We start from the raw sequence: 10059 nt of genomic DNA on the forward strand, positions 1-10059 counted from the left end.
ACACATACTATCGATGCATCAATTGTTTTTCAATTCTACCATCAATTAATTGTTATCGGAGACTCAATTGCAATCCATTGCTAGTTCGATGTATCTTTACAGCCCTAGTTATTACAATCATACAAACTGACACTGTATGGATTTCTACACACAGCTCCATTAACATCATCTGAACACACTGGACAGCAAGGCCTTAGATGTATTTTTAAGTTAATTTACTAGACAGACTGACCAAAAGCCCTAAATAAGAATTAAGAAACATAAAATCACTTTTTGCAATTTTTTACAGTTATGAGAAATGAAAAACAAATAATGAAGATTCTAACACTGCTTTTTATAAGATTAAGAATGTGAATAATGGATCTTAGAATGAAATATTCTTAACATTATAATAAACCCAATAAAGTATCTTCAAAGATCATTTCATAACCATACCTCCATAGTGACTGACAGTTTGATCTATGACTTCATTTGTACAAGTACTTACCATGCCAATGTGGAAGCTGATATTTTACATATTTTTATCCCTGACCACCTACATGGAATTTTTAAACAAAAAGTTTTGTACCAAAAAACTACCTGGTATGAAATGAAAGGCCTTAATCATAATTAGACAGAACAATTTCAGCTTTTTGTAATATGTCTACCTGCTGTGCTAAAGAGTTATTGAATTTTTAAAGAAAAATTTTAACATGAGACTCAAGTTTTTCTGTTTCAAATATAGGATATAAAAATAAAACAAAATAAAACCAAAAAAATTCATCCCCATTGTCAGACATTCACCCTCCAAAGATTAGAGATACAATTACATTGTATCATATTTTTCAAATGTCTTGTTGCCAAGGGAAGGCAATAGCTGCACCAACCAAATTACAGAGAAATACTGCTGTGGTGCTTACCCAGGTTCCTCCATCTGCTGGTAGTCATAGAGACTGCTCTCAGGGTCACTGAAGGGTTCATCATCAGGATGAGGCTGTGGCTGGGCTACCATGCGACCGACCAAGCTGGAGTTTAAGACAGTCGAGGACAGACCCACCCCTGTCCCTGGGGGTGTCTGTGGGGGTGGGGTGCGAGGCACGGCCAGGAAGGCAGCTGTAGGTAACAGAGCTGCACCTATGTGGGCCTAAAGATATAAAAGACACTAGATGATGATATAAAAATTTAAAAAATTCCACTTAGCATCACAGTATTGGGGCACCAATCACAAGACTTCCAACATACTTACAGTGGCATTCCTTTTGAAAAATATTCCTTTAGGAGATTTAAACCCTGAACATGAATGGGGAGTCAGCTGCTGGCCTATTCCAGCACCACAGAAGCTAACAGTAGATACAATTTAGTTCTAGTTCCACAGGCTGTGAATACACTACTTCAAGGGGAACAATCTAAGCACACCTGGATCTGGAGCAAGGAAACTGAAGTGTGAGTGGCTACACCAGGGCCCCGTTTCACAAAGCTATCGTAGAGCTACGACTGTCGTAAGTCTGTGCTACAGTATAAGAGGTATGATTACTACGAGAAAAGTTACGAGATCTTAGACTTACAAGAGCTTTGTGAAACGGGGACCAGGTTTACATCACTGCAGCAATAAATATGTTGACATCAAGGAGTCTTGTCATGTTATCATTAAGGTTTCAGGCTGGTTTGTTATCTAGATCATTATTCATTGTTTATTAAAATGTCCCAAACATGCTGAAGATGTGATACTGATATGGAATAATGTCCTGTGAGACATTTGGTAAAATTAATGAAAATGTCCTTATAACTAAATATAAGATTGCCTCAGGCAAATGCTCTGGGATCACTCCCTTGAAGTACAATCCAAATCACAGCCATTGTGGACATCAAATCAACATTCGTAGTGACACAAAACCTATCAATTCATCTCTACATCATTGTTAATATTTTCCATATAATTTATCAAAACAAAAACAACAAATTTGTATTTGAAATATTCACTCAACACAAAAATCAATCAAATGGTGCGGACATTATGATGGTGAAGGTGACACACAACAGATAAATGTGATGTGCAGGTAACAAAACTAAAAGAAAGGATCACAACACCATACAGAGACATCCTGGAAATATACAACACTCATACCAAGGTCATGGCCACCTGATTCTTTTAAGTTAACATACTCAATCTTCCATGTCCTGACAAATGCACTACACTAGTGTCACTAGTATGAAAAAAATTGGGTGGTCCTTAACTTCATTTGAGTGGTATATGTGTTACAGCATGTAACAGTTACGGCACGACCAACATCTTTCATCAACTCCATCTTAATCATAGTTAATGATATAATATTCAGTCGCCATTATCATCGTGATAGGCGACCAGGTTCAGGCAAATTGGGGTCTCAGCAACTTTGATGTAGGTGATTCAAAGTTGGTGGACGCAGGAGCTTACCTTAAACTAGGGTCCAGACGACAACAGTTACTAATTTTAAGGGTCCTTACAAGTGAGTGAAGTGAGTGAGTATGATTTTAAGCCGCTTTTAGCAATATTCCAGCAATATCATGGCGAGGGACAGCAGAAATGGGCTTCACACTTTGTACCCATGTGGGGAATTGAACCTGGGACTTTGGCGTGACGAGCTAACGCTATAACCACTAGGCTACCCCACCGCTCCGGTCCTTACAAAGAAATGTGGGGGTCCTATAAAGTAATGAATGGTACTGTAAACTGAACTGTAAAATTTAGTAGCTATTTTAACTACAGAAATCTTATGTTTCCTGCAAAGAATTAAGTACAAAGAATATTATTGTGCATCCTATTTTTCTGCATCCATTGTTTGTTCTTGCGTATTGGACGCAACATTCTGTGTTGCGTAAAACCATGGGGAAGCTAAACAATATCTGGTGGCAACATGTGGCGACTCCAGCTTCTAGACAGGCTGGGAACACCACTCGCCCATATTTCTTTTGTCTTTGGGACAAAACAAGTAAATGTTTCAGTCAACTAGTGGATACTATTGGCTACGTCTATCTGTGCAGTTCTATTGCACCAGGACTGGGTATGATAGATGCCATGACAATTACTCATGACATTTCTACAATACTGTGTCTAACAGAGACGACCTTGCAGCCTGACCTTGACTCTAGAGGGTGGGTGAGGTTAGTGAGTTTAGTTTTACGCCACACTCAGCAATATTCAAGCTATATGGCGGCAGTCTGTAAATAATCAAGTCTGGACCAGACAATCCAGTGATCAACAGCATGAGCATCGATCTTCGCAACTGGGAACCAATGACATGTGTCAAACAAGTCAGCGAGCCTGACCACCCGATCCCGTTAGTCGCCTCTTACGATAAGCATAGTCGCCTTTTGTGGCAAGCATGGGTTGCTGAAGACCTATTATACCCCGGATCTTCACGGGTCCTTGACACTAGAGGGTGCTGCTGTTTCAGAACACACTTGGTGTGATGACAATGCTTTGTGATCAAGGCAACAATTGTGAAATGAAAATTAACTTAGAAATTAACTTCCTTAAAGGGCAAGTGTACACGAATAAATCACATTTATTCTTCTGTGAATCAAAGTGAACTGTTTTAATTAGTTAAGACCAATGTTTGAAAATATACACTCATTTTTCTTACAATGTAAGTATAACCCTCAAAATAAGTGCTGAAATGTTATGCCAATATGAGGTATTTGTTTGCCGAGCTAAACAGGCCAGAGTGACCGCCCTTTCATTATGACGTAATTGGTGCCACTTGATTTTAAACTGGTCTCCTGTCTAGTCCCAAATCAAAAGATAATAATATACTTATATTAATCACGTGAAAAAAAGTTTGTGAAAATACGAAAGAAGCATAAGAACAGAAAATGTAAGCAGCAGGACGGATTGATCGTTTGTATTTTCATTCATAACCTCGCCTCAATGAAAATACCAAATATGTATAACAATGTTGACGTCCGTATGACATCACTATCGGGAAGCGAATTTTTCAAAATGGCGGTTCACTGACAGAGTACGCAGGGGAGTTTTCAAGGATATTTTGTTGTTTCAAGCAACGATATGCATAAAATTAATGTGACATGTAAGTAGTCCCAAAATTCTGTCAGTCTGCTGGTTGTTATTTTCTTTGTTTTCATTGTGACCAAGGGAAATAGTCAGAAATTAAGAGAAGTACCGTCATCAAGCAGCGGAGTTTTTCGCCAGTTATGGCGCCATGCTTTCAAAAACTATAATATGTTGTGATGAATCTAGAAAATCATTGGAATACACCTGTTTTATTTAACTATCGCTTGCTACGTTACCTTTCCCATGCATGTTCCAAAACTAATGAGCAATTGTATGCAACAAGTAGGCGAACGGATTCACAGTGTAAAATCTGAGATTGGCTTTGTATACATTTAACAAGTATTCTTTCACAGCACGGCATCTCATACCCTAGATATATTTCGTTAGATTTCACTGAAACACTTCGTATTGGTGACAAAGTCCATTTGTCAGTTTATTTTGAACTGTATGAGGAATTCAGGGATTCATGTAAGGAAGATGGTGTTGAATTATACAATTGATTTTATGGACGAAACATAACCGACATACATGTGATGTGATTTTACAAACACTATGTAATATGGCTGAAAATTCGCTTTGACGTTTGCGTATTTTCCAAAACATTCTCAGTGATTCTCGGTTCATCGATAATGTTTCAGAACGAGCATTGGTGATTCGATCATACAACAACAAAACTACCGCTGATCACAATGATCACGTCTTTTTCTTTTAAGTAAAATTTGACATTTGAATTAAGACATACCATAAATTACGCAAAACGCAGTGAATGGTGAGTTAGTAATGTGTCAAAACTGGCGAGATTTACGATGCATAAATTTTATCTACAATGAGCGGATGATATCATAGAAAAACAAATTTCAAACAAAGTTCAAAATTGCAAATTGCATTTATCTGCTTGATGTATTTGGATATGTACTATCGATATCAAAGTGAAGGTGGAAAAGGAGGGACATATCGTACGATTCATGTAAGAACTTTAGTAACAAACGTAGAATGCCGGCACATTCACCGATGGCAAGCAAGATGTAGTGCATATACGTTTTAGGTTCCATGAAAAAATTAAAGATACTGTTGGAAAGGTGACCGATCGACTCAGGTTGAATATGTTATACAATTTGGTTACGTGGTAACACCTTTAGTACAATGTATAAGTGTTTTCAAACTGCAACGTCATTACAGTGTAGAACTGACAACATAGTCAGCTGACGGCTAGGCAACAGGTGGATTAAAACAGTAGCCTGGCGATCGAGACAAGAACCACACCTATACCTGCACCATTGAAATGGGTCTAATAAGGTCTGACAGATCGTTTAAGCACCAATATTGTCATTTCCAAGGGACATAAGCCATTTCATTGTGGACATAGAACTCTTGGTAAATGTTGAAAATATGAATTGATATAACGCAAAAAATAAATTAGTTACTTCTGATATATGTACGGGTTTGGATATAAAACTACTTGACAAACAATTTTCATGATGAAAAAGTGCAAGACAAAAGGTTTATTTTCGTGTATACTTGCCCTTTAACATCACTTCCCTGATAATCATGATTATGATATAAAGAAAACCCTCGCTAATCAAATGTAAGTTCACAGGCAGAGGTTTATCTTGACCCATCTTGATCTGAGGCCGGTATTTGGTCTCAAGTCTGCAGCAAATGACAATAACAAATTCCTGAATTTTTGAAAATATTACCTAAGGTGCAATATCATGGCAGGGATAGAGACTTTAATGGGACAACATATTGTCATAATGAAATCAGGGCTTAACACACATTGTACCCATGTGGGGAATCGAACCCTGGTCTTCGGTGTTACGAGTGATCACTTTAACCTCTAGGCTACCCCACCGCCCCGTTTAAAATAAAAGACAATGTCATCTGTTACAGATACTCAAAGTATACTTTTTTCGCAGAGTGTGTCTGTCCCAACAACATACAATGACGATAGACTGACTGAGTTTGGTTTTACGCAGCTTTTAGCAATATTCCAGCAACATCACGGCAGGGGACACCAGAAATGGGCTTCACACGTTGTACCCATGTGGGGATTCGAACCCGGGTCTTCGGCGTGACGAGCCAACGCTTTAACCACTAGACTACCCCACCGACCCCAATGATGATATAGAAAATGAGTAAGTGAATATTGTTTGTATACTTCATCCAGGAATATTTCAGAGCCATCATCAACATTTAGTTTTCACCGCATTACTCTTGATATAAACACCATGATAACAGAACTGGAGCCAGTGATCAATCTAGCTAGCCATGACTTACAAACAGAAGCTATTGAACTAAAACAGCTCATATCAAACTGAATACGCTGCATGTGTACAAGAACATAAGATTTTCAAAAACTGGTGCAACTAGCATAACAGAAAGATAGACCTCATGTAAATTGCTGAGGTAAAATGTCATTAGAAAAATGAACAGCATACACGTTGACCCTGTTCATCTCAGTGAGTGAGTTGCTTTTTAAGCTGCTTTCAGCAATATTCCAGCAATACTATGGTGAGGGACACCAGAAATGGGCTTCACACATTGTACCCACATGGGGAATTGAACCCAGGTTTTGACTTGTGAACTCTTTAACCACTGGGCTACCCAACTGATTCTTGTTCATCTCAGAGCTTCAGTAATACTACCGAACCAGTCATGCTTGTTGGGATTGTGCTTTTCCGTTGCTTATGGTGTGCTTGTGACAAGGATTAACTGTACTTCATACTATGCTGCAACAACCACATCATCCTAACCATTAGAGTTAGAATCTAAGAAAAATATACCACTCCAATATAATGGTTCATCACCTTTAGTGGTGTTCCGATCAATTGAAATAATCGAAGATTGGTTGAGGTGACCAAATGACCAAGCAATTGATCACATTTTCTCATAGTCGAACACAAATGATTTTGGAACTACTGTTTTAGTCTTTAGAACACTTGAAGATGGAACATATCTTCGAAGTTGTCAGGGCCTGAAAACTTGTTTTTTTCTTTCACTAACTGAAGAGTCATCATGGTCATGACTGAATATTTCTTGAAAACTCCAGGAAGTTTATGTTCATGATATATTTATTATTAGTCATCACTTTAAAGTAGCAAGTTGCATCATGTTATACATATCTACAATAACAGCCTGGATAGAAAATCTGAAAAATGACGCTAACCTTTTCTTTTTTTCGATGATTGTTCGTTGGTAATGAAGCAATCCTCAACTGTGAGATTTCAGCCAATTCCCAACACTAATCACCATACAAACAAACATCTTAAGACACTAAATATATACAGTATCTTATGTATTTTCACCTTTGTAAGTTTTGTAGCAATATGAAAATGTATCCATACTGGTATATGTTGTATCATTATTGGTCTCTAATTTTTTTGTCCACTGACACAACATAAATGATCAGTTGAAAACCATGTCAGTATTTTCAGTATCAACCTGTGAAGAGGTGACTAATGGGATCAGGTCGTCTGGCTCACTGGCTTGGTTGACACATGTCATCTTATTCCAATTGCGTAGATCAATGCTCATGATGTTGATCACTGGATTGTCTGGTCCAGACTCGATTAATTACAGACCGCCACCATATAGCTGGAATATTGCAGGGTGTGGCGTTTATCAATCAATCAAATTTCAGTATCATCAGGATCTGATAAGTGAATGCTACAGATCATGTATACTCAGATACAAGGTTGTAATGTTTGGTGCAGTGTAGGCGGAGGACAAAAATTAATGGGGTCCCATAATTTTGATATTATATTCATTTAGGAGGTCCTTTGTCAGATCGGTGTAAGCTTGGGCTGTTACAATTCACTACCATGCTTGGTGAATCAAACCATATCCCTTCATGAATTCAGTTTGTTATTTGTTAGCACTAGAACTTAATATGCAATCTTTTTACAAATAGAGTGTTTTTACTTGATTTTGAGAGATTGATCAAAGCGATATTCAAAATGGAATATTCAAGCCAGGATAATAGTCAACACTTTTATTGAATTAATTGAGAGTAATGTGGTCCCTAGTCATTATCGTGATCAATTTACACAGTCAACATTGTCAAAACATGCAAAAGAATTTATTCTGTTATTGTGTCACTGAAAATAAATTATAATGCCTGATATTGATACATCTACTGCTGACTTGATATTGTATTTGTTGCCCAATATTTGTAATCAATAGCTAATACACGTGATAAGTATCATTTTTGCCTCATAGTGGATTGTTAGAGCCCTAATGCAAACCTCAAACACTAAAGGACCTCCTCGCTTTACTTAGTTATGAACACTGGTTGATATGAATTACTTCTCCTCTGCAGATATGTTAGACGTGGTGCATCATTTAACTGATTACAGAGGGGTTTTATATCCTGAAAGTAAGACAGAGGTCAGAGGTTTTAGTTTGACACTAACAACATATTAGGCTACAATCTTCACTATTCTGTCTGTGAAACATTACCTCTTCCGCTACCTGAAAAAACAATCATTATATGTCAGTGATAAATAATATTTCAATAAAGAAATGTTTTTAAGACACTAATAAATAAATATATGACTATCTTCAACATAGTTCTCAGGTATTGATGATTCTAGGGATAGTTGCACAGTTGGTTTTGTTTGAAACTGAACCTCAGACTAAACAGATATTCAAAGAGGATAAATCTGTGGATGTACTCCTTCTGTGTTACAATATATGCAACGTTTTCAGGTAGATGCTAACACTGTTATCAAGCAAGTATCATCCTTATTCATCATGCCAACTTCCATATAGGTTCTAAGGGACCGTTCATAATTTATGGCTGGGGGTGTAATGATGATTTTAAAGGAGGTCACCCATTCTGTTCTGTGGAGCTAGGGCCGGGGGGCAGGGACTGGGGAGTCAGCAATTTTGTACAGACGAACTGGGGGTGGGGTGTTGTTGTTTGTTTCAACAATTTTGTACATAAAAATATGTTTAAAATTACGCTTACAAATTATGGGAAGGGGGGGTCATTGATTTTGTACATGACATGGGGGTCACTTATTTTGAACATAAATTTTAGGGGGGTCATTCACATTGTACACCCATAAATTATGAACCGCCCCCAAATGTCATCAAAGAAGTTAAACTAATATTTTTCATTTATTTGTGTAGGCCTATCCATGCCTATATTGAAAGGTGATGGCAGGCATAAACAGAATGCACAAAATCTGTGTACATATATACGCGCCCGTGAGCATAATTCAAGTGTCACAACATAACTGCACAACGTTCATTCTAATATCCTACCAGAAAGTGACATTTTACGACTCGCTCATATTTAGAGTTACCTCCCTTGACCCATAGCACTTCACATCTGAACTAAAGTTGATCAACAATCCTAAAACAGCTTTCCACATCAATGTTCTATGAAGAAATAACGCTTTCAAATTATGTAATTGACATAGAAGCCTCTCTTACATCCATTTGAATATTACGAGAGTTATACACCAACCCGGCCATTCACAAACATGCACTGGCACGAAAATCGGAAGTTGTCAACCTGTCAAACAACCTATGTTGCACACCTAAATGACAATACCTGAGGTTAAATTTTAATCATGCAAACCCTACAGCGGTTAATATTTGGAATATATACAGTACATGCAAACTGGAGCTCACCATATCTGATGATTTTGATCTCCCACGTTTCCCCTTACGCTTCCCAGCCATTTTCGAATCGCACGCGAGCGGAATTTGTAAACAGAAAGTTGCGCGTGCGCAGACCGGCTGTCAATCTGCAATCTACTCTTCGGCTGGCAGTGAAAGAATTAACATATATACCAATGTTTCTGCATCACCTTTTGTCGTGTTGTATATAATGTGTTTTGCGAATGTGCAAGATGACTAAATTAATGGTTCAAGTCTTCCTTATGGTATTGAAAGAAGAAATGAACGTGAGAAAGTGAGAAGCGCCCGTAAACTCCTAAAGACGGAATGAGCTCTGTGAATGATAACTGATTACATAAAGCTGATAGGTGCCCCGCCAATGAAGCTAATTTTACAGAACG

At 37.8% G+C, this 10059-nt stretch overlaps 1 protein-coding gene across 1 annotated transcript in view; it reads right to left on the bottom strand.

Moving 5' to 3' along the window:
- LOC124291973 (centrosomal protein of 89 kDa-like) overlaps nt 1-9728 on the bottom strand; it is a 50789-nt gene extending 41061 nt beyond the window's left edge. Inside the window, 3 exon segments of the mRNA XM_046729054.1 lie at nt 900-1123; nt 8489-8500; nt 9671-9728. Of these exon segments, the coding sequence (XP_046585010.1) occupies nt 900-1123; nt 8489-8500; nt 9671-9721 (287 nt within the window). The 5' untranslated portion in view covers nt 9722-9728.
- Between the last annotated feature and the right edge of the window lie 331 nt (nt 9729-10059).

This window comes from Haliotis rubra, unplaced genomic scaffold (genome assembly GCF_003918875.1).
Source record: "Haliotis rubra isolate DU_JTF1 unplaced genomic scaffold, ASM391887v1 Scf503, whole genome shotgun sequence".
Lineage (NCBI taxonomy): Eukaryota > Metazoa > Mollusca > Gastropoda > Lepetellida > Haliotidae > Haliotis > Haliotis rubra.